The 25,644-nt window shown below is 34.1% G+C and overlaps 1 protein-coding gene across 1 annotated transcript in view; it reads right to left on the bottom strand.

Moving 5' to 3' along the window:
• Positions 1-25,644, bottom strand: part of COL5A2 (collagen type V alpha 2 chain) — a 204,978-nt gene that overhangs the window by 50,298 nt on the left and 129,036 nt on the right. The window contains 11 exon segments of the mRNA XM_020993591.2: positions 4,465-4,518; positions 7,802-7,846; positions 10,309-10,362; positions 11,202-11,246; positions 12,239-12,292; positions 13,021-13,074; positions 15,921-15,974; positions 16,915-16,968; positions 17,361-17,414; positions 18,512-18,556; positions 23,410-23,487. Coding sequence (XP_020849250.1) covers positions 4,465-4,518; positions 7,802-7,846; positions 10,309-10,362; positions 11,202-11,246; positions 12,239-12,292; positions 13,021-13,074; positions 15,921-15,974; positions 16,915-16,968; positions 17,361-17,414; positions 18,512-18,556; positions 23,410-23,487 — 591 coding nt within the window.

Genomic DNA, 25,644 nt, shown 5'->3' with positions numbered 1-25,644 from the left:
CTCCCCATTCCCAAATCCCCATCAAATGATTTAGACATCTATGAAGCAGTTCCTCAGCAGAAAATAATATAATAGGATACAATGCAATACAGATTATATGAATATCCATTGTTTGTAGAGTACTAAGCAAAACTCTAGAACACATGCAAAATTTAGTTAAATCACAGTTAAATCCCTTATGGAATTTAAAATCTTGTAAGGGTATCCAAAGAGCACTATACAAATACACATACTTACACATACATACCCAAACACACTATTTTTTTTTCCTTAGGCAATTGGGGTTAAGTGACTTGCCTAGGGTCACACAGCTACTAAGTGTCAAGTGTTTGGTCTGAGGCCAGATTTGAACTCAGGTCCTCCTGACTTCAGGGATGGTACTTTATCCACTGTGCCACCTAGCTGCCCCTACACAATTTAAAATGTTTTTTCTCAAAAAATTCACAGCACTTTTCCTGAGCTTTTCCTTGACAATTATTACATTCTCCCTTGTGTGTATACTTATTATTACCTGCTATTAGATTATCAATTCACTTACATGTCTGTGACATGTTTTTTTATATCCCCTGTGCATGGCACAGTGCTTTGTATGTAGCATGTCCACAAAAATGTTTGTTGAAATTAATGGAAAGGTCCATGTCAAAGGCATGGCCAAGAGCAAAGCCAAGAACTATCTAGACGAGCTAGGTTCAATCAGTAAATGAAAAAGCATTTATTAAGTACCTATTATATGTTGCATAGTCTGCTAGGTATTTGGAATATAAACAAAAAGACAATCCTTACTCTCAAGGATCTTACATGCTAACATACATACACGTACACATACCCATATACATATTACATATATATGTGTGTGTGTGTGTGTGTGTGTGTGTGTATTAAATGTATAGATATGCATTTACAGAATAAAGACAAGAAGTGCAAATAAATAACAAGGTAGTTCAATACTAGCTACAGAGGGAAGGAATTATGAGCTGGTACAGAGATCAGGAAAGGCTTTGTAGAAGGAGACAGATGATACAAAAGAATGAAGATGGAAGGTGGAGTATCCATTGTATGGACCTGAGAGAAGGCCGGATCAAAAAGTATTTAAAAAAAAATTATTTTCCAATAAGGCTAAAAAGATACCTTGGATAAACATTGTAAAGGGCTTTAAAAGATAAACAGAGAGGTTTATACTTTTATCTGTGAAGTAGTTTCACTGGAATTTCTCGAGTAAGGGAGGAGATAATGATAATGATCATATCTGTGCTTAAGGAAAATCACTTTGGAAGAAGCGTGATGAAGGAACTGGATGAGAAAAATCTTAAGGCAGGGAGATCAATTAGGGAGCCAGTGCAGTAGTTTACATGAGAGGATGAAATCAAAATGGCTTCTGTATGAGTAGAGATGAGTCAGATAGGAGAGATTTTTATGTAGGTAAAAATATTTTGGCAACAGATTGGCTATATGAGATGAAGGAACGTGAAGATACCACTGAGGTCACAAGCCTAAGAAATAGGATGGAAGGTAATGCATTCAACAGAAATAAGAAGGTTTGAAAGAAGTGTGTTAGGAGGTCAAGAGTAAGATAGTAAGTTCTACTTTGGATATGTTAAGTTTGACATGTATCCAGAACATACTGTTTTAAATATCCAGGTAGTCAGTAACGTGGGCTTGAAGTTCCAGGGAGAGACTGGACCCATAGCTATATTAATCATCTGCATAGAAATGATAATTAAATTCTTAGGGATTACCTACAGTCAAAGGGCATGATATAGATAATTAGAAGAAGACTGAGAAGGAGCTGTCAAAAAGGTAAGAAAAGAACTAGGAGAAAGTAGTATAAAATCCTAGAGAGGAGAAAATATCCAAGAGGAGAAGGTGGTTGGGTGTCAGTGTGCAATTAGGATGAAAACTGAGAAAACACAATCATATTTGGCAATTAAGTGACCATTATTTATTTTGGAGGGAAGAGTTTTAGTCAAATAATGGATGAGGTCAGAAGCTAGATTGCCAAGGGTTGAGGAGTACGTGAGAATACAGCTAATGGAAGCAGAGTGTAGAAAGCTATTTCTAGGAGACTGGAAGAGTAAGATAGGGAAAAAAAACAGGATAGCTTCAGGAATCTAATGCCTATTAAAATCTTTTTAAAGATTGGAGACAGTTAGTTATGTTAGAATGCTGTAAGGAAGGAACTCCTTGCTAGAGAGAGGTAGAATATTGTGGAGGTTGATTGAAGATGCAATATGATGGGAGAAAACAGGAAGTTACAAGTACAGGGACTGACCTTGGCAAAAAGAAGGACTACCTTATTATCAGGCATGTGAGTAGGAATAGAAGAGGTAGATGGTAGAGAAATCCAGGGCTAGGCTTTAGCAAGGAATGGGTGGGTAGATCAAGGAAGTGAGGGACAGATTGGAGAGTTAGGGATTAATTCCTCAGACAGGTGTTGGAACTAAATAATTAACAGCAGAGGGCCAATGCAGAGATAGATGTACAGAGGCCTACCAGATGCAGAATTAGATCATGACTCACTAGTGAGTAAGGAGGGTTCCTTGGATCTGATTCAGTTTGTTATTTACCTAAAAATTTGAATAAAGGATTATCATAAGGTTTCCAAGGACATTTCTTATTTTAAATAAGAATGGCTATATTTAACCAACTTTTCTCTAATGCATGTAGACTTGATTTTCTCTTTTTAAAATTTAATTTACATTTCACAAAATTAATTTTAAAAAGCATAAAATTGATTTAGAAAATATCTCGCCTTCTTAAAAGACCCCATGAGTTGGGATTGTTTTTTTTGCTTGCTTAATCCTCTCTTCCTCTACTAAAACCTGATTTTAATGCCTCATCATTGAAAACAACATGGATATGTTCCTGTCTTCTTAGACAGATGATAGCTGGATAGATAGATAGCTGGATAGATAGATAGATAGATAGATGAAACGTAATATTAAAAATGTAAACTGCTTCCTACCAAGATGAAAGTGTGGATCCAAAAGTAAACTATTTTTCAGCTATTACCAAGGACTAACCCAAGTTTCTAAAGGTTCATTAAAACACAGTGGCCTGTAGGTGAGGAATTTTTGTTGCTGCTGTTGAACATAGTAATTTACAAAAATACCAAGGCATGGAGAACTGGGGATATGTGCTGGGGAAGAGTATAGCCACCTCCATCAAGTCACAAAGATTTTTCAAAGTATTGAAATGACAATCCCTGAAGCTTATGCTTCATTCCTTTAAAGGGAAAATTCCTAATACCTTTAATTTCTCACACATACACACATAACTGAACCACTTTTGACTTTGTATTATATAAAGTGAATGAACATTCACAGAAGTTTATACATATATACACACATTCACTTCTATACGTGTGTTAAGTAAAGAGAGCTCTTATAAATCAGATTTGCTTGGTTTAGGTGCAGTCCCGTTATTTAATCAATGTTCAGGAAATCCTGATATGGAAATTCCTTCTAACAACTTATCTTTATAGCTTAGGTCTACAAAGCAACCCCTGCAGGGGTGGGGAACCTGCAGCCTTGAGGCCACATGTGGCTGCAGGTTCCCCACCCCTGCTCTAGGGTCATCTTCTCTTGACACAAATTTTAGAATGTATGTGGCAGAGACTGTCATAATCAAAAAAGGTTTTCCTTTCTGGTTAGAATCATTCTTCTGAATGGGGGTGCAAATTGCATGTATTTTCACATGTGCAAGTAGAGGGCCCCCTGTAGATAATGGAACATATTGCCAAAGGAAAACTAGATATGTGGAAATAATCCTACTGTACTGTTACTCAAAAACCAAGTGTTGCAGCTGTTTTCTGATTATATTCACTGAGTTCAGCAACATCTTAACATCCTCCTGGGTCATAATCCTTGTGTATATCGTCCAAACTAATGGGAGAAATGAACAAATAATGACTCACAACAAATGGAAATCATTCTGGAGGAACATTTTAATCCATGCCCACTTATAGAGCCAAGTCCCCTCCTTTGTATACTTAAAAAAAAATAAAGACCATTAAATCTGGGTGGGTAGTGGGAGAAAAAGCCAGCCTTGCATGAGAAAACAGCTTCTTGATGAACTTAAGTTGATTTAAAATTCCCATGTTTAAGGTCACTATGCTTTTTATTAATCCCAGACCTAGTAACAAGTACATATTTCCAATTCAAATTAAAACTGATATTCTTTTCAGCTGTCTCAGCTGCCTGGAGCTATAATCCAAATTCACCATATGAGCTGATACCACATAATGTAGATTATAGTTATAGAATTACAAAATCATAGTTAACTCCCCCTTAATTATATTTTTCTTTATTCAGTTCCTTTTACTCTACCTACTTATGCAGCAACACAGTGGCCAATGAAAATGTTATAGATTCTTTCTTATATATACACTAAATTATTAATAAAATGACACATTTCCTTTTAGAATAAACCAATAATATAGAATGATATAGTTAAAGGTCTTCTAACCTTCATTCCAGGATTTCCTGGAAATCCAGCAGAGCCAGTTATCCCAAGTGGACCCTAAAAAAAAAAAGAGTGGTTAGTCATTTAAATAATTGTTATGTATCGTTACACTCTTGAGCATCTTTATATGGACTGCCCCCCACCTTTGACACATTGTTAATATATAATAGCTTTCTTGCTTTTTTGTCTTAAACTTTGTTCTCATTGGCAATATATAACTTTCATTTCTACAATGATAGAAGGAATTAAAAGATACTAAAAAAGAAATTAAGTATTATGGCTGTATAGTATTCCAGTTGAACCATTACCATTTGCGGCAGATAATATTAAGGGAAAGAAATCATAAATGATAAAAGTCAAAGGTGTTTAAAATAGTATCTCAATGTTTGATACTTGCTCTAGAAATGTCATTAGGTAATAAAGTTGATGTCAACCTGTTAGGTTGATCTTTCCAAAGTTATGGTGTACTTATAATTTGACTATCATATTGAGAATAGAGTTCAAATATCTAGACAGGAGTTGTCAATATGATTATCTGGCTATTCTAGACATGTAACTCAAGGGACTGATGAGCTCATTGTTACCAACCGTAATTTCCTATTGGATAATGTAGGGACAATAAGAGCTGGCAGTTAGAAGGCAGTTTAAGGCTTATGTGTACACATGCACACAAACAGATGATTCTAGGATTGGAAACAGTGTTCAAGCTAAAATGAGAAGGGACCTCTTTTCAAATACCAAATCCTGCCTCTGACACTTACTAGCTATGCGACCATGAGCAACTCACTTGACTCTTCTAAACTTTTATTTCCTCAGCTCCTAAAATTGTTGTGGTGATAAAATAAGGCAAATGAACAGTTAAATAGATAGTAATGAAGACAGACAGAAAGAAAGATCCCTTCTGACTTCATACCTTCATATCCAGTTAAGAATCCTCTACTTAAAGGGTGAATTAGTGCTTAAGGGAGAGAATAACAAGAACAATATGCTGTTCTTTAGACACCTTGAATTTCATTTGACAGCACTGAAGTGAGTAAAAAAGGTTTTAGGTGATGTCTTTGTTCCCTCTATTTTGTTTCCTCTTGTTAGAAGCAGTGAGGAGGAAGGATTCATTATTGGACAATTAGCCTCAAATACTGTCATATTCTAGACTTAATATGCATGAAAATTGATTTAATACATATTAAATTTTTGGAGTCTTTAAATAGTGGCACATAGTGGTAATGAACACTCAAGACAAAGCTCTTCCTTAAAGATTTTCTTTCCTTGGTATTATGTTGGCATGGCACACTCTTTTGTGCAGCTTGACACAATCACATTACTGTGAAAAATGTTTTAGGTAATGAAACTTCTGCTCACTTAGTCAACGAGAACAATCTGTCCCATAAACTATTAATTTAGAAGAACATTTCTGCCAATGATCTTAAGCTCAATTGTTACAGTATTATTGCAATAGATCATTGAATTTTATTTACTAAAACCTACATCTTGGTCGTTAGAGTTAGACAAACATGCTAAATATAGCTTCCCATTTCAAGGCAAACTTCTACATAAGCATGTAACACCTCAACTAACATTTTTCATCAGAGAAAAAACATTTGTATTCTGACCCTGACATAACCCTGAACCATTAGATAATGTGAGGAAGAAAAAGCTCTTATCTTTAACTCAAATATCTTACAGAACACAAGAACTACCCATGGGTACCTTTTCATTTTGCCAACATAGATGTGACTTTTATCCATGAAACAATATGAATATAGTCCAACTTTCTATATCTAGATTAATTTGGATCATCTGTGATGTGTGTATATATGTGTATATGTATATTTCTACATACAAACCTGAATGAGTACATGTCTACATACATGTATATGTGTACATAATTTGTACACATACACATGTGATATGCGTACATATTAGTAGTCTTCACCACTCACATGAGTAAAACTTGGACAGATACCTTGCTATGTAACCAAAGTTCCTGAGGCCTCTCCCTTTTGTATTAAATGATAAACATCTTTTTCTATTATTTTTTAGGTGGAGAATCTGGAAGTAAGAAGCAAAGGCCATTTATGCAAGCTAAGTTGCATAGGGAAATACAACCAATCGACCATATATCTGGATAGATAGAAACCTGAGAATGAGGCTATATTGCAGAAGCAATAACAAACATTTAAAATCTTCAGCCTAAAGAAGAAAGTCTTAAGAGAAAGAGTAGGTGGGGATAAAAGAAAGCCAACAGAGACACAAAGTGAGGCATGAGAGAAAGAGTGGTGGAATTAGTTTCTGTGCTTTTGTGAGGGAGATCTTTGGAGGGAACAATTCACATAATCTCACAAATAACATTATAAAATGGCCCTACAGGAATATGGCAACTAGACACAAATCACCCAAGCATTCTTACTGGTAGACCTATTAAATCAGGGAAGTCAATTTCTTGGTTTTGTTTCTTGGGAGCCTTCTAACCTGCAGACATCTAAACCTTGTCTAGAAATTAGATAGCTATTAATTATTTAAGGAATTAATTAACATAAATATGTAAATCATATTCTATAAGAAAAAGAAAATTCCAAGGTGGTTGGTGATTTGTCAGGGGTTTATGAAACTCTCTGCTTAAGCTATAAACAGGATTTTTGTGAGTATCAAATGAAATAATGGATATAACACATTTTACAAACCTTAAAATGCTATATAAATGCCAGCTGTTATTATTATTATAACCATTATCATTGTCATTATTATTATTATTATTATTATTATTATTATTATTATTTATTATTGTCTTACAGTCATCAGGACACCATCTTGTGATGACTTCACTTCCTGAGCTCGAGCAATACTTGTTGAGTAATACTGAGATATGCTGGTAAATATCCAACAAACCACCTTGAATGGCTAGGTAATGTATGTATATACGCTATTAAGTTTTATCTGCATTATTAATAATTTTTTAAGTCTAGACAATTAACAGGACAATAAATCTAGTCCTGATGTATAATGATTGCCAATTTCTGAAATGTAAATGTTTACACTGAAATTTTAACAATTGGCTTGCCAGTTTGATCTGGCTCTAGCACAATTCTGGCTATGAATCTGTTATTCCCCTAATAGAAATAATAGCTTCTTCCCTCAAAGAATAAGATATAGATATAGTTCACTGACAGTTAATTACACTATAAGAAATCTTCATAAGAAGTCATGAGTTTGCTTTTCAGTTTCATAATTACAGATGATAATATGTGGGACAATATGAGATTCCCTGGAGAAAATCAGGATAGTATTTTCAGTACTAGGAAGAAGAACCACAATGAAGTAAATGGAGAAAAATATAGCTCACCATTGGTCCAGGTTTTCCAGGCATTCCATGAGCACCACGTAGTCCCTAAGTGAGGAAAATACACAGTAGAAAAGATTACATCCTCTGTTGTAAGACACTTAATGGCACTCACACATTTTCTTTTTTAATTTACCTGTGTATAACTATTTTCTCTTAAAGAATAAATTTAATTTTGCCTAAGATAATATGAATAAAAATCAAACTCTAATCTCAGGAATTTAATATCCATAAAATCTTTGGTGGTATGATATGAATGAATATAATTGTACTTGTAATATTAATAAAGGAGGGTTAAAGATTGAGAAAATGAAAGGGAGTGAAAAGGAGCTTAATAATTATTTGTACTTTAGCATAACTTCTTCTACCTAGTAAGCTCAAAGGCTTAAATATGAATCCCTCATTCTTCTTAATAGCCAAGTTAACTCAGCAGATTTAAGGTGCTTTTCACACAGATGAAATAACTGAGGAACAAAGAAACTTTATTCTCCCAAGGGCATCTAAGCAAAAAAGCAGATTTTAAATGTCCATTTTTCTTTTACCAGACCATCCCGGCTTTACATATTATTATGTTTTTTCTATTCATTCTTAAGAACAGAGAAATAACTTCATATTAAAGTCAAAACAAGAATCTGAGAACTTTTATGAATAGTTAAAATATCTATTTTGGAAAAGTATAACATAAGGCATTATGAAAGTGCACATCTTTCATCCTAAAAGACTTGCATGACACTTAATCCTTCCTAGAGGAAAGTCAGTTGTAGAAACTCCTTGAATTACACATATTCAAAGGTTTGGGAAACTGATCCAAAAAATGATTGGAATCAAAGCTCAGCTCTTAAACCGAACTTAGTTTGACCTGTGTCATATTAATTAAGGGCAAAAACTTTCACATAACCACCACATTTCCTTAACTCCCAAGAGTATTCACACTGTTTCTTAAACCCATATAAAAATGAAAGACAATTGTTCATTATGACTAACATTCACTGGGATCTGCATTTAGATTTCAGCACTTATACTGTGTTCAGACTAATTCTTAATTGTGACAACTAAGGTGGCTGAATTCAAATCCCAGATACATACTAACTGTGTGACCTTGTGTGACACTTAACTTCTCTTTGTCTCAGTTTCCTCATCTGTAAAATGAGGATAATAATAGCACATACCTGCCAGGGTTGTTATGATGATCAAAGGAGATAATAATTGTAAAGTGTTTAGCATAGTGTTTGGCACATAAGTGCTATATAAATGTTAGTTGTTATTATTATTATTATTATTATTATTATTATTATTATTGCAAAAACTCCATTTTGGTCTAAGATCAGATTAAGAATCTGACAAATTCTAAAATAGATATGTGCCAAAGGTCCAAGTTCTTTATAGAATCATAATTTTTACAGGTATAATTTCACATGAGGAACAAGATTAAGTCTCCCCTAAAACTAAATCCAACACACTTTCTTCTTGTGCTAGGCTAGAAACTGCTGTCACTGTACTGACTAAAACTGACCTCCTTTTAGAAAAAAATCAAATCTATTTCAAATATTTTAGGATAAAAATATACCATTCAATATCATTCAAATACCAATATATCATTCAAAGCAGGATAAAAAAAAAGGCAAATAACTGAAGTAATTTCTGAATCTGGCAGGTCACAACGGAATTTTTCAAATAACTCCAAGTTCTTGCCTCTTGTGCCACCATAAAGAATACAACCAAACCAATTAACTGCATTTTAGTTCCACTGAAAATGAATTTTTGTCTCGAAAATTACCTTTTGAAATAGATTCTTCATTTAGTCAGATTTTCTGCTAATATGAACTAAGCCTGGGTCATTAAAAAATGTTTTCACGGAAATGCAGGGAAAATTTCCCACCTACTCCATCTCACGAAGTCAGGAGAAAAAGGAGATGCAGAGTCTGAAGAATTCACTGATCTCAAACCCACCTTTTCTCTACAGATATGTAAAAATAGATCCTATACTCAAGTGATGGCAGTAGTTAAGAATTTATAAATGATATCTGGGTAATTTTTGGCCAACAAAGGAAATATACTTGTTCATACCTTTACTACATACTTCTCTAAAATAATTTTATTTAAACATTTTTTCCACTAAATTAATGATCTTCCTTTGTTAATTGTTATATTGAAAAACCTTAGGCCCAGTTTGATTTACAAATACACATATATATGGACATATGTGTGTATATATAACCATAATTACACATATGTTATATGTGTGTATTGGATATATTATCTATCAAATGTATGTGTTGCATATGTTATATGCATATATTATATTGTGTGTATATATAAACATATATATACATATATAGAATCCTAAACATATGTATAGATGCATATGCATTTGTAAATCAAACTGGGCCTCAGTTTTTTTTAATGAGCGTGTATATAAGCATAAATACACACACACAAACACACACACATATTCTATTAAAGGAAAAGTAACGCAAATGAATAAAGACAAAGAAAATAGAAATACTTACAGGGGCACCTTGTGGACCAAGCCTGCCTCTTTCTCCTGGCATTCCTCTGGGACCCTGTCATTTTTTTTAAAAAAGCAGTAATTATTTCTCATTTCAATGTCATTTCACCCAATAAAATCTAATAGAATTCCTCAACTATAAAAAGAAAGAAAAAGCAGCAAGGTGTGTGATGGCACATACTAGTAATCCCTACTCCTGCGGAACCGGAAGCTAATAGATCACTTGAGCCCAGAAGTTCTGAGCTACAGTAGGACTAAATTAGGATGAGACCCCTGGAAGTGGTGGGGCACCAGGTTGCATAAGGAGAGGTAAATTGGCCCAGGTTGTAAACAGAGCAGCTCAAAAACAAAGCAGTCAAAGCTTCCACGCTATCAATAATGGGCAGAAAATAAAATCAGCCTAGGTAAGCTAGGGAGACACAGTCTCATAAAAAAAAAATTGGACTTAGAAAAAAAAGTATAAAATGATGCAAATGGTAGTCATTTTTTTATTGCCATTTAAATTTTTCTAGTCACAGCAGAGAAAGTTATAGATTCACACAATTTTAGATCTAAAAGAGAACTTACATATTAACTAGTCTATTTCCCTAATTTTAAATAGAGTGACTGCAGATTTTAACATTTTATAGCATGATCATTAATTAAAGGCTTTTCCTCACCTACCATAGATATAGCTCAATGCTTCCAGTTCCCCCTATCCATGAGAATCCTAAAAAGCAATCACTTATAAATGTACCTCCTGTCCTCAAGAAGGTATCCTAGTAGATTTAATTTGCTCAGAAATAAAAAAGTCATCTTGACAACATCTAGAGAATTAATAGTTTGCATTGATAACTTTTTTTATATATACTCCTAAATGCAAAAATATATCATAAGATCTAAAATGATACCTACCAGAGGACCCATTGCCCCCATAGCACCTGTAGGGCCAGCTTCACCCTAAAAGGAAAACAGGAAAGTTACGACGTTATTAAAAGGTTGTGGTTAATGATGTCACCTGGGAAAACCACATGGTTCATTTTCAATGCCAGGTATAGAACTCATTTTCTGTAGTTCTCTAAATGCTATTGAAAATTGACTCATGAAGTGTTTGGTAGTTTAAAGTGAAGTTGGGGAATCTAACCAATCTTGTGAAATCATAACACAGAGAAACACGAACTTAAGGATAAGGACTGAATCTGCGATTTCTTTGTTTTAGGGAACTCCTGATGCGGAATTTCTCCGTGCAGGTGGCCACCTTCTCTGAAATGTATACAGTAATATATGTCAGTGGCAGGACTTAAAACCAGATAGTTTCTTTACCCACTACACCATAATGCCTCTCTTCATTAACTTGTTAGGAAAGGGAAAAAAAGCTAACAACTTCCTGAGATCAATAGTTTAACCCAGATAAAACCATACAGAGCTATGCACCAGGAAGTTAATAACTTGATGAGTATTATAGCAGTCAAGGCAATAAAATATGAAGCCCTATTGCCTGCTTTATTCTACATACTAAAAGACAATCCACACTTGAATAATAACCTCTCCCTTCCTTCCCTGTCACCAGTACTGAAATGAAGAACAACAGTTAGAAAACTCAAAGGTAGAAAGGGGGCTTGGAAGTGGAACAAAAATGGGTGCCAAAAATAACCATATCAGATACCTCAGTTTTCCAACAGTTATTGTGGTTCCAGTTAAATTTGTGTATTTTTATCACTTTTAATAGCACCATACAGCTAAAGTAAAAAGTGTTTGCTATCTGACAGTAGGATCCACACATATATACATCAGATTCCTAAATTCATAGATGTTAGTGCAGTGAGACCATAAGATTTAGGCAGGTAACCAGTTGCTGCACCAAATAACAGGTGAAACAATAATTATCTAACCCTCTCTAGCACCTAAATAGGTGCTTTTGGTCCAATTCCATTATCATACTAGGAAAGTACCTTTGCTCCTGTAGCTCCAACTTCTCCTTTAGGGCCTTCAAGACCTTTGTGTCCCTGTGGGGAAAATAAAAACATAAATATATATGGATATTAATTATTTTTGGAAAAGATAAAAAAAACCCAAAGGTAAGCAATCTCATATAAATGCCCTTTTAATTATTTATAGTGTTTGAATATTTCTTAAAATGAAATTCTTTTTTAAATGTTTTCTATTTTTATGCAAGACATTTCTCTATTAGCCATGTTGCAAAAAAAAAAAGCAAGAAAAATGAAGAAATTTGAAAACAATATTATTCAATCTGCAGCATTTGCCAACCTAAGTAGATACACACACAAACTTTGTAACTACCCTCCCGACTAAGTTGCAAGCTCCATAACAGCCTGGAGTACGAATTAACTATCTTTATATCCCCCAATGCCCAGTATAGAAGGAGAAATATATGGGTGTTGACTGAGTGAATAAATGATGGTTATGCTACAATTTGTTCCATAGAATAATCACTGATCATGGGCCTTGTTTGAGAGCCCTAGCAAGACTCTGAAAGTTTAATGCTGTCAAGAATCTTGATTTTTTGAATGAAGAGTCAATAAAAAATCAATGCAAAAAGAGTCAATGATTTCAGTAATCTTGGGAGGAATAATGAAACTATAGCTAAATAAAGGCATTTTTGAGACTAGTGACCCCACCACCTACCTATCTACTCTCACCCCCCATAAACACACACAATCTAGCAAAGTACGTCACATTACAAAAAAAGAGAACAAATAGAATTTACACTTACCCTGTGCCCCTTTAGACCAGGAAAACCAGGTGCACCAGGAAAGCCTCGTGCCCCCTAGAAAGACAGAATGAAATAGAGAGAGGGATGGAGAGAGGGAAGAAGGAAGGAAGGCAAGAAGGAAGGAAGGAAGGAAGGAAGGAAGGAAGGAAGGAAGGAAGGAAGGAAGGAAGGAAGGAAGGAAGGAAGGAAGGAACGGAGGGAGGGAGGGAGGGAGGGAGGGAAGGAAGGGAGAAAAATAAAGTATTTAGTTAGAAAAACATTCTTAAGTATATTTTAAAGTAGATATCTACTATAGTGATAAAAATAAGATATCAGTAAAGCATTTCATTAACCAAAATTTACCTACTTAATCATTAGGTTAGCATAGGAGGTAATAATCTATTGGAAATGGAAAGTTAGATGTGTTTGTGATATAGAATATTGGAAAATCCCCATTTTTCAACATTTTAAAACATAAAGATAATGATACCACTGTTATTATTAACCACAAGATGTCATGAAAATATACAAACTTAATGGGTTTTATATTTAAAAGAAATTATATTAAACTTTGGAAAATAATGTAGCAGAATTTGAAGAAATTTGAAGTCCTTCTGGATAATTATGTTTTATTTACTTCTCATGTAAATCTGTGTTTGTATGAAGGAAATGTGCTTATATGAAGGTCATATTTGTATCCTATTATTTTCTTAATAGTGAAAAGAAAGAACAGATCAGGATGATTAGAGGAATGGCAATAGAATAGCTATTAAAGGTAAATTAAAATGTGGTAGATTAAAGAAAAGTTTTAGGGAACTGAAGATTTTAAAGATCTTTTCATTATATTCATATATATTAAGCATTTTCTATGTGTATAAATATACATTTTATATATATATATATATATATATATATATATATATATATATATATATACATCTATAAAAGTTTCAAATTACTGGGAAAGAAGAGTGGAAAATGGAGAGGACAACATAAATTTTTCACATGGGCACAATAAATTCAGTAACAAACCTGCTTAATACTTTACTTCGTTAAGAGAAAACCTTCCTATCTCAGCAAATATAAAAAAAGTTATTATTATTTCTCCATCACATTATCTGGCATTTCCTTAACAGTTTTCAATTTTTCATGCCTCAATATAAGCATATAAGCTTTTTGAGGGAAGGTATAGTTTTGTTTTTGCCTTTTTATAACCATAAATCAATACAGTTATTTGCATATTATAGGTAGTTTTTAATTATTAGTTGACCTTGATTTGACTGACAGTAATACAAGTAGAAAAATGCTAGCCAAAATATCTAAAGATTTTTTTCAGGTATGCTTTAAACTTTCCTCTGGATCAGATTTTCTTTTTTCATAGAAACCAATTTTGGCCCAATTGCTTAGCATTCTCTCAGTATTTAGATTCATTTTGAGGTGAATTATTTAAATTGCAATAAATTTTCCAACTTTCTGGGCTTAAGAAGGTGAAAGAAATGATTCTCCATGGCTACTGACAGAAGAAAAACTTCTAATTATCAATTTTTTAATACTGTATTGTATGCAGCCAAGCTATAAAATCCAGATAAGTAGATAAGACAATGTACTTCACCACCATGCTATATACATGGTTGGGTTAGCCTATAGAGTACTGAACTTGGAGTTCAGACATAAGGATTTAAATTTTGGCTCAGATATTTACTAGCTGGGTGACCATACAGGTGAATCACTTAACCTGTCTGAGAGAAATCTGTTCATCTGTTATTTGGGACTAATAATAATTGTATTAATTACCTCACAGAGTTGGTGTAAGCAAAACACAGTGTATATGTTAAGGCGCTATAAAATAGTGAGTTATCATGTCCAATTCTAGAATTCACTAGTTACACTTCTACCTAACTATGCAGAGGAATTCTCCTTTCACTTCGAACAGAGGACTTCAAGGTGCTCTTTCCCCCCTTGGAAAAAAAATAATTGCTTCCCTTCCATACTACCCTAGCCCCTTAGATAAATGCCCTTCTAGGCTTAAAGGAGAATTATAGAGCTGAATGCCTCAGCATCACCAGTTAACCTTGCCAATTTTATAGTCTTAAAGAAAAATTCTCATTACGTTAGGGAATTACATATCCCCTAACATAGCAGGAAAATGTACCAGATGTACAAGCCTTAACAAAAAGTTATCCTTCCAATTCGACCCAAGACTATTATCATCCCGCAAACACAGCCTTTTCTTTTGCACTCATGGCGTGCATCTGTCATATGCTGGCAACACACATTTCCTTCCTCTACTAGGGCCACACAGTGGATGAGCTAAAGAATGTGGCCTAATGGAAGGTTGGAGACCTCTAAAAAGACTTTAATCCTTTTGCTCTTTGAAATGTCCATCTGTGCTAGTGATTAAGCCTTCTGATTCTTCTCTGTATTTATACATCCAGGCCTGGCCTGAGTTTTTGTTTGGGGATCTGGGGGGAAGGTAGGGGTTGGAGGAGGGATGGCCAGGAGGATATTGAGGGGAGAAAGAAGGAAACTAGGATAGTGGTTTTAAAGTTGCAGTTGACACAATAGTTAAAACACAGAGGAGTCTTCATATATGAAAACAAAGACAAAGCTTACCTTTGAATCTCAATAGTTTTCATGTGACAAATGTAGGCCAAAAATGAAGTTTTAAGGATGTACTGTCTAAGATCCCTTCCAGCACTAAAATTCTGTTTCTCTTTGTTAGGTTGGGTCATAATAAGGTTCAGTAAATTATAAAAACGCTACCAATGCTTTTTCATAGACCAGAGATAGAAACTATCTTGTGGATAGGTGGGATAGATGTAGTTTATGCATACTGCTATAGGTGATCATTGATTTTTTTTTAGCAATATTTGTATTTTGCAGGACCTTTATAGAATTTCTATACAGCAGGACAAACTTACCGGAGATCCTGAAAATCCTACTTCGCCAGGATTTCCATTTCTACCTGGTTCACCCTTTGCATTTAAAAAAAAGAAAACAATAACAATTAAAATAATTTCTTCTTATTGGGTAGAGACTAAATATTTTGCATGCAAGCAATAAAATTCCTTCTTAGGAAGATGATTGTCCTATTTTTGTCAGTCTTCATGTAAAAATGAAGACAGGTATGATTGAGTGAAATATTGGCCATCTCTTCTCTAGTGACACAAAGAACCTGAAGGACTATTTTAACTACTTCTTTACTATAATTACATCTATTTTATTTATAAATTTCATAATAATTTTATCTTAAAATACTATATTTGCTAAATAAACCTCAGAAAAGCTATTTGAAAAGGAAACTTTTCCTCTCATTATAGAGGATGATAACAGGTCTCTGAGGTCTACAATTACATCATTATTCTGTGGCACAGCCAAAAATAGAATGAGAAAAAGGTGATTCCTAGTCCCACCCTATTCTCTAACCACATACTCTTATAGTTACAAGCTATAGTTATATCATGGATTTAATTAACAATCCTATTGAATAAATCAATGTCTTCATCATTAGTAAACCTTGCTCGTGCTGTACCAATGCAAAGTTCAAAATGAAGTATTGAAAATAAGGATTTTTTAAAAGGCTACTACACTGGGCTTATTAGTAGCCTTCTACATCAAAATTTCAATATCTCACTTGAAAGTTCATGAATTGATGACAATCTGAAGAAATTGTGTGCCTTTTCTACAAGAGAAAACTGATATTTGCTCTCCTTAACTCTGTGATATCCATAGATAAGAGAATGGGCTAGTAGACTTTGAAAATGTACCATCCTGAATTCAGCTGCTAGACTGTCCTACAAGATTTAGTTTGAACAAAGTCAAGAGAAAAATAAGAAAATAATGAAAATTCGCAGACTAACATACTATTTCATTCCAGTCCAAAATTACTAAGCAAAAGATCAAAACTCATCTTACATCTTCACCAGGTTTCCCAGGAGGTCCCTCTGGGCCACGGGCACCAACTGGACCCTGACAGAAAAATTTAAGATGTCAGTGAAGACAATTTCTAAAACATTCTTGGAAGATACACATTTTGATATTGCAAAACAATAATGCCAAAGATAATTATTAATTTTCTGAATCTCCTGCTACAAACCTTAGATAATATGCTCTACGACAGAGGACAAAAGAGACTTTTAAAATGAAAATTATTTAGCGATGACCAGTGGTACCATTCAAAACACTTTGGCCCTGTGCAAAAACAGAGGGATAGTACAGGCATATTCTAGATTCATACAAGTCCATCAAATTTCAGTTTTAATATCTTGCTATATTAGAGACTGAATTTACTGTACTCCTAAAACACTATAAAATTTTAAATGTGTTTGTGTAACTGGCTATACATGCTTACTTGACATTACCATTGGGCCTGGTTCACCAGGTTCACCTGGAGGGCCTGTGGGGCCAACACCACCCTAAAATTAAAAGATAAACAGGAAAACAAATGAGAGACCAGAAACAATGTCAGCATTTTCTCCTACCCGCAAGCATTGAATTTCAAATGGTTCTATATAAACCACTTCCCACATGATAGGTAAAAATATATTTGATTTGGCCAAGGATGATTTTCAAATGTCAATTACATCATTACTGAAATCATACAAGTTTCATGCTATTGAGCTATTGGCAAATTAAATAACTGGTGAATTACAGAAATAAGGTGTCTACTCTTCTAGTACAGCAGAGCCTTTAAGGGAAATTCCTAATCCAGAATTTTGAGATATGACAGGATATCTTCACCTAATCCAAAAACTCCCCTAAAATGTTCAACCCTAAATGTTTTAGTTTATCTTTAGTTTAAAATGAAATTTATACCACTATGGGATTGGAGTATATGGGGTGTCAGACAAACAAAAGTAAAGCTACCCAATTCCAAAATAAGTAGGAATAATTGCTCAGTTCTCAGAAACTCTCATAACAGAGAATATTCTAATATGTTATACTATGTTGAAGGATAACATGGCACAGTAGATAGAGAATCATCTTCAAAGCCAGGAAGGCTCAGGTTGAAGTCCCACTTTTTATATATTCTGGTTTTGTGAGTCTGGTCGAGTAGCTTAATTTCTCAATGCTCTCAGCAACTCTTCAAGACTGAAAGTTGCAAAGAAGATGCTGACCTCCACTGGTAAAGGGTTCTTCATCATAAGCTCCCTACCCCAATAAAATTACAAGTTCATTCCCAGTCTTCCCATCCTTAGGAAGAAACCACCTTTATTATGGGGAAGATCTTTCTGCATTTCTGGGCTTCAAAACTGGCAAAACAAATTCAAGACAATTTGTAACATATATTATGGTGGACAGTTTCTGGACCTCAAGAGAACAGAACTGAGTCACATAAATGAATTTAATGATCAACCTCATTATACATTTTTCTAAGTTCCTGAAAATTATAAAATGTGCCATAAAGAATAAACATTAAAAAAAACCCTAAAATTCTACTGAAATTTGATCACACCATGTAAACAATTACATTTTTGATCACAATATTTTTATGGTCGTAAGAATGACTTACTTGTTTTCCTTGTAATCCTTGAGGACCCCTTGGTCCCACTGGACCCTATAATCAACAAAAGGCAACATTTCATTATTCTTTAGAACAGTTGTCTTAAATACATTTAAATAATTCCAGCTTAAGGCTGAAAGAATAAGGCTTTGATTGTCAATGATTATGACAACTGGACACTTCCTTTGTGGACAGATCTCAGGACTAGAGTGAAGTTCAAAAGAGAAAGGCAGAATTAAATTAGCAAGAAACAAAAACAGAGGGCCAAGAATTTGGGAGGAGTAAAAACTTCAGGATAACACTTGAGAAGATTTCTACAAATATCATCATTATCACGAAGAAAAATGAATAGCATGTCCTCAAACACCCAATATATTTGATAATGGGAGACTTTCATAGCTACAGGCCAGTTCAGCTAAAACAAACATCAGAAGTTTTTTTGTTTTGTTTTGTTCTTTTTCCAAAAAATTATCTTGGCATGTAGAAAGTAGTTCCTGATATTTTGCCCATTCAGTTCTTCAACTATGATACAGATAATGATTTTGTAGCTTAAATTAGCAAATTCAAGGGACTGACTTAGATCATTTCAAAGCTTATGTTATTGCTTGCAAGAACTTAATATCCAAAAGATTTGGTGTTTGAATAATTTCTCTTTTTCTCAAAGAACTTTTAAACATGGCAAGAAGATCAAAGTACCTCTTTCTAACGTAAATATTTAATAGTAATGGTGGTGGTAATGAGGGTTCTTCAGTGGCTCTGAGATCTCATCAATATAGATTCTTCCTGCATCAATACAGGTCAGAGATAATCTATATCTTCCTATTCTGTGTGACTCTCATTATGTCCTCCCATAAATCCTCAACAGGGAAACTCAAAATGTTAGGGATCTTATTGTCCGTCTTTTCACATTTATATGGACCACTTAAACTAACCTCATCCCTAACACTAAACTTACCCCTAACTGATACTTGTTGAACAACCAACCCATTTGCTTTTCCAGTCATTCATTAAGATGATATATGTTATTCAATTTCTTGAATATAAGGTATTATTATAACTACTTGGAAGTCCAGTTATTTATACCCCTTATCTATCTGTTTATCTATCTCTCTATCTATGTATCCATTGCACTTTGATTGACCCAAAATTTTGATTTTCCTCATCTTTATGAGGTTTCATCATTTGCAGTGGTTCAGTAGTATCACTAGAACAATAGCACAGAGTGGGTAAAGTGATGGAATTAAAAGGAAATGTACGTACTTTACAGGGTTGTTATAAGGAAAGCACTTTGCCAAACAGTGTTCTATCCACTATACCACCTAGCTACCTTCATACTAAATAATACCCAATATCAATACCAAAAACCAAAGAATTCATCAAGAAACTATTCCTAATCCTCCAGTTTATTAGTACTTCCCCTGCATAATTAGTTTGCAACCATTTTTTATCACTTTTTTGTGTATACTTATGTATCAGCTATTTTCTACCCTGGTGGCATACAAGCTCCTTGAGGTCAGGGATTTTCATTTTTGACTTTGAATCCATCAGCCAGTATGTATCTGGAATATGATAGGGACTTCAAAAATATTTATTGATTGATGAATGGATTGATCATCTAGAGACCATGTACTTTGTATTTAGCTAGGCTGGTCCTCAGAAAGAAGATACAGTCTGTCACTGGAAACATATTCTGAAATGCTTTTAGAAAGGTAGTATCCATCTATCAGAACTTGAGCTCTGATGGAATACCTATTGAGAACCTAGGATCACCTTCTAGTTACAATAACAATTATTATCATTATGATTATTTAAAAAACATTCTTAATTTAATTTGATGAAGTTCAGATAGAAACACTCTTAGGACAAGCTTCTAACCTGCTATTATTCTTTCATATTTAACATTTCGTGAACTCCTACACAGGTGAATAAAGCAACAGTTGGACAAAAGTATTATAATTTATTATTACTAATATTGCTATTATTAGAGTTATTATTATTCTATCATCTTTGTCTTTTGGAAGAAGTTCAGATTGAAATAGTCTTGGGAAAAGTTGCCATCCTGGTAGTGTTTCATTATATGCTTTTCATCTACTTGCCCATATTTTTAAAGTTTTCATTTCATGTAGCTTGGAGATTATTAGTATTGGTGATGGCAACCTATTAAAAGACTGCTCTTAAATTTTTATGAATCAATGTTACACATGAGCAATTATAGGCAACAATTTGGTCTGTGATAATGGCCTGAATGTAATACAACTTACTGGTTGGGTTTTTCCAGGATATTTTGAAGTCTGTTTTTAGTTGGTGAAGTCATCACATGTAAAATTCTTTTTAAAAAATAGTTAAGTTTCTAATGTATAATTTTAATCAGGACTAGGTCATATTTTGCTAAGCATTGGGTACAAGATGCTTTGTTTTTGTTTTTGTTTTTGTTTTTTGTTTTTTTGGTGAGGCAATTGGGGTCAAGTGACTTGCCCAGGGTCACACAGCCAGTGAGTATTATGTGTCTGAGGCCAGATTTGAACACAGGTCCTCCTGACTTCAGGGCCGGTACTCTATCCAGTGCACCACCCAGCTGCCCCCGCAAGATGTTTTTTTAATAGATTACAGTAATTTGGTACGATTCCCATCATTTCCTTATATAATCTATGTTGATCACTAAATCCAGACTATAAAATGATAATCCTTATGCAATTTCTGGTGACATTGTCTTAACACTGTATCATCATTATAAACCCCTCAATTTACACAAACGAATCTACATAACTCAATCATTTGTCCAAAGCTCTTTTGTCAACATATTGTTGGTTAAGTTCACGTGGATGCCACCCCTGGAGAGTTTTTTAATTCCAATTTTGAGCCTTAGTCATCCCATCAGCTCCATCCTGAGATAACCAACTTTCAGTTATATTCAACAAATCCAAGAGCATCTATACTTCTACATTTCGAGATTCCTGTCAGGCCTTTATAGCTATTGCTGAGGTCAAGTTCCCACTGCCCATCATCTTGGCTGTTATCTCAAGTGACACCTACAAACTCCCCCAATATTGATAATGCTTTGTACTTTGACAGGTTGTTTCTATTATAATGATATTTAAATGGCTGATATCCAAGAATAAAATGAAATGACCATCTATGGATAATATAATACCCCCAAACCACACATTTTGACATCATGATAACAAAATAACCTGTTATTTTGCTGAATATTTACCCTAAATTTGTGATATATTTCATTTGACCAAATCAATCATTTGTTTTAGGATTATATGGATACAGTAACTTTGCATGACAATGCTTTTAATGCATCATTCTGTCTTTAGTGTCTTCAATAAAAAGATATATATGTCTTTATATACATATGTATGATTTAATCTTTGTCATTAAAATGTAAAATAATATTTAAATTTAAGTTACCATATGAATTTAAAGCAATTAATTACTTAAAATTGTATATTTAACGATGCCATTCCTCCCATTTGGGATAGTCATTTGCTATGACCAACAATAAAGCAGCTTGACATAAATAGGAAGCTGGCTTCAGAACCAGGAAGTCTTGGATGTAAGTACTACTTTTGACATAAATCGACTATGTGACCCTGGATAAGTCACTTAGCCTCATAGTGCTCCAAGTGTCCAAGATTCTAAATTACAGGCAAGTACTTATCTGCATTTCACAAAGTTCTTCAATGAAAAACTCCAGTGGCATCATAGGAATGGTCTCCCTCTACTCCCTCTCCCTCAGCAAAAACAAAATCAAGGCTACTTTTAAAAGAAAGGGGGAGGTATAGACAAGATGGCAGAGAGAAATATAGTTGAGTCCTATCCCCAAACTTCTCCAGATATAGAAAATGTATCAGACCAAGTCTTGATTCCTCCCTCTCCCAAATATGGTCCAAGAGGTCAGGGATGCTTTTGTATTTGTCTTTGCATCTCCAGTGTCTAGTATAATGCCTACCACATAGTAGGTACTTCATCAACTTGAATTGAAGGGAAAGTTCACATCCATTTGAATATGAATTCCTTGAGAGGAGGGGCTGTCTTGCCTTTTTACTTTTACCCCCAGCTCTTAGCATCATGCTTTATACAGAGTATGCAGTTAATAAATGACTCATTCATTCATTCATCACAGATCTAGTGGAGTATTGGAAAATACCATTACCAACAAAAAAATAATTAAGTGTCCATGGAAATTCAGATTAAAGGATTTATACCTGGAGTGTTCTTTTGGAAAACATTTAGCTCTGCTACATAATTTAAGAGATAAGGAAATGGAGGCTGCTGAGAATTAAGATGCTGATGTTTACACAGGTAATATTTTACATAGATAGATGATGTCTAGATTCTGGTGGAGATACAAAGTTTCGGTGACAGAGGCCGTCTTCTAAATTCCTAAGGTCTATTAGAATGATTACTTTATTGCCAGTCCTAGTGTAGATCTGCTTCATTGAGGAAATGGAAGTCTTGATGGTGGAGAGGAAGGAGATAATTTTGAATGTATATAGTACCACAGGAAGAAATTTTGGAAAGGCTTCCAAATACAAATAAATACAAACTATCAGGGGCAGAAATAGGGAAGCACAAAGATTACAAAGACAAACTTTACTTGTTTCAAAATTTTGACAAGGTCTGGCCCTCATCAGCATCATGTGTTTTTCAGAAAGAACAAAGAAGAGCCCAGAAAGAAGAAAGGGAAATGAATAAGTTTAAACAAAAGCTCTTAAATGAAAATGAAATAAATACCAACATCATCAATAATTATAGTACCTAACTTGGTATTAGAATTTGTGTAGCCACATTTGTCACTTGTACATTGTCATCTATTAACTAGATAGTTATTTTAGCGGAGTCTATCTTTACCCATATGCTTCTCTCCACCCCAAAAGTACTTATCTATAAGTACTTACCACAGAGCCAGGCATCAGTCCCATCTGACTTCCAAGTCCAGATTTTTCATCCAAACCAGCCATCTGAGCTGAAAATGGCTACAAAGGTGAGAAAGTTAATATTATCCTCATAGCAAATACACACTTCCTGATTTTATTTTTTAGCTCAGAAAATTAATCCTGGAAATCTCTATGAATTCCCTTTGTAGAAACAACTAATTTTTGAACCCTTTAAACTTAAAACACAAGAAAAATGAAATTATTAATTCCTCTTGCAGGAAAAGCCCATTTTTGAACCCTTAAACTTAAAAACACAAGAAACAGGCAATTCGATATGTTGTTTACACTATTTGATGTTATTTGTAAAAAGGATCATTTTTTCCCTTTCCATAAGAATACAGAGTGCTCTTAAAATATACAGTTTAGCCTGTTAACTCAGAATTTAGTGCAAATTCCTGACTCTTAATGAGACCATCAGCTTTTCTGAAAGGTATTTAGCATGTCTAAATGTTGACAGTTACATCCAGTTTTGTATGTCCATAATCTTACTGTACACCAGTTATATCATTTCCCTTCGCAGTTAACATCATTAGACTAAACTTTGTGAGATATTACTAAAATCTTTGGATTGAGGTTAATTTAATAATTTAGGTTAAATAATTTGTATTATATTATTTTTCACTTTCTTAGAAATGCCAGTAAAGTTTGATTTCTTTGATGAAAGGTGAAAATAAATTTATTATAACAAAATGCATAATCCTCACTTTACAAAATCATTGCAAGATCAAAGAAGTGAAAGCTTTTCTTTGTAGTACAAATTGAGCCTGGTAATTGATTTGGCCAAGTTTTCACTGAAATGCATTTTTCTCTCCCTTCACAGTTATATTGACTCCCAGATGTCAATAGAAGAAAGGGTCAGTTTTATTTAAATGTTTAAATTAAGTAAATCGCCAACGCTCATGATCACCAAGAAAAAAAATGGATTCTCAGCAAAGGTGATTCTATAGTCATATTTCTATTCAAAGTCACATTTCAGTATTCAAGGGGGCCCATGTGACAAGTTGTTCAATGTATGCTGACAAATTCTTCTATAAACTGCTACATAAAATCTCCAGATTTATGATAGCCCAAACTCCAAACAAGATTTTTTTAAAAATCAGTCTATATAAGCTGAAAACAATAAAGTTCCACCATTACTTTTAATGAGGGAAAGAAAAGCAAAAAATAATTTAGTATAGAATTCACTCTCTCCTCTTCTAATATCTTCTGTGTCCTACATAGTAATGGATTAACCTGATTCTCCTGAGTATGCCAAGGAAACTTATCTTTGGCTTATCATGTTACTGTAAAAGTTGCTATGCCTAGAACTGATCTGAGAGGAAGCATCTTAGGGCAGGGTGCAGGGGTGTGGAAGGCAAATCTAGATGCCAGTTTGGATGCCTACAGCACCAGATCCTCAACAGTCTATAAGAGAGGTATATCTGCGTTCACTTCGATGAAAGTATGCCTTTTCCTTAAAAGATATGTAGACTCATAGTTCCACTACAGTCCTTGAGGAAGAAAGACAAGATGGAAATTTTTAACCTTCACACAAAAAAGTACATAGTTGGTAACCTCTTAGGATGATGGAGAACCATGCTGAATGTGATATATTTGAAGTCAAGTTTTAGGAAAATACCAAAAAGCTGGAGGAACTTGGGGCAATAGCAACATGATATGTGCTATGATGTATTTGCCAGCAATCTGGGGGGTTTTATGTTATATTAAACGCTTTGTTATTCTTGATGACAGTTTTTGATTCACTTGATTGAACACATGCTTTTATTATCATACCTATAAAAAGCATAGTTTACAAAAAATCTAATGCCTTAATGCTTCGAAAGATCTAGGGTCATCATTATAGATAGCACCTACATCAATATAGATCAGGAAATAGTCTTCAGGAAATGCTGTGGACTCTAAATCTAGCACCAAGTGGTTAACTTTCTAGTGACGTGCTTGTACCATTTTAAATAGGCTGATCCTTAGAGAGACAAGTTCATCTGAACTTGAAACCTTTGTTTCTTGGTAGAACATGCCCGAATTTGAAAACTGCTTATATCGTAATAATAGTGCACATTTAAGACTCACAAAATACTTATGACATAGCAACACTTAGAAAGTATAAATATTATTATTCCCATTCTACAGACAAGGAAGGTGAGTCTCAGAGAAATTAAGCACAGCTAGGAAATATCAGAGCTGTGATTCCCATGT

The sequence above is a fragment of the Phascolarctos cinereus genome, unplaced genomic scaffold (genome assembly GCF_003287225.1).
Source record: "Phascolarctos cinereus isolate Bilbo 61053 unplaced genomic scaffold, phaCin_HiC Scaffold_726;HRSCAF=1367, whole genome shotgun sequence".
Taxonomy (NCBI): Eukaryota; Metazoa; Chordata; class Mammalia; order Diprotodontia; family Phascolarctidae; genus Phascolarctos; species Phascolarctos cinereus.
The sequence above is the reverse complement of the archived record's forward strand: the minus strand, read 5'-3'. Positions and strand labels throughout refer to the sequence as shown.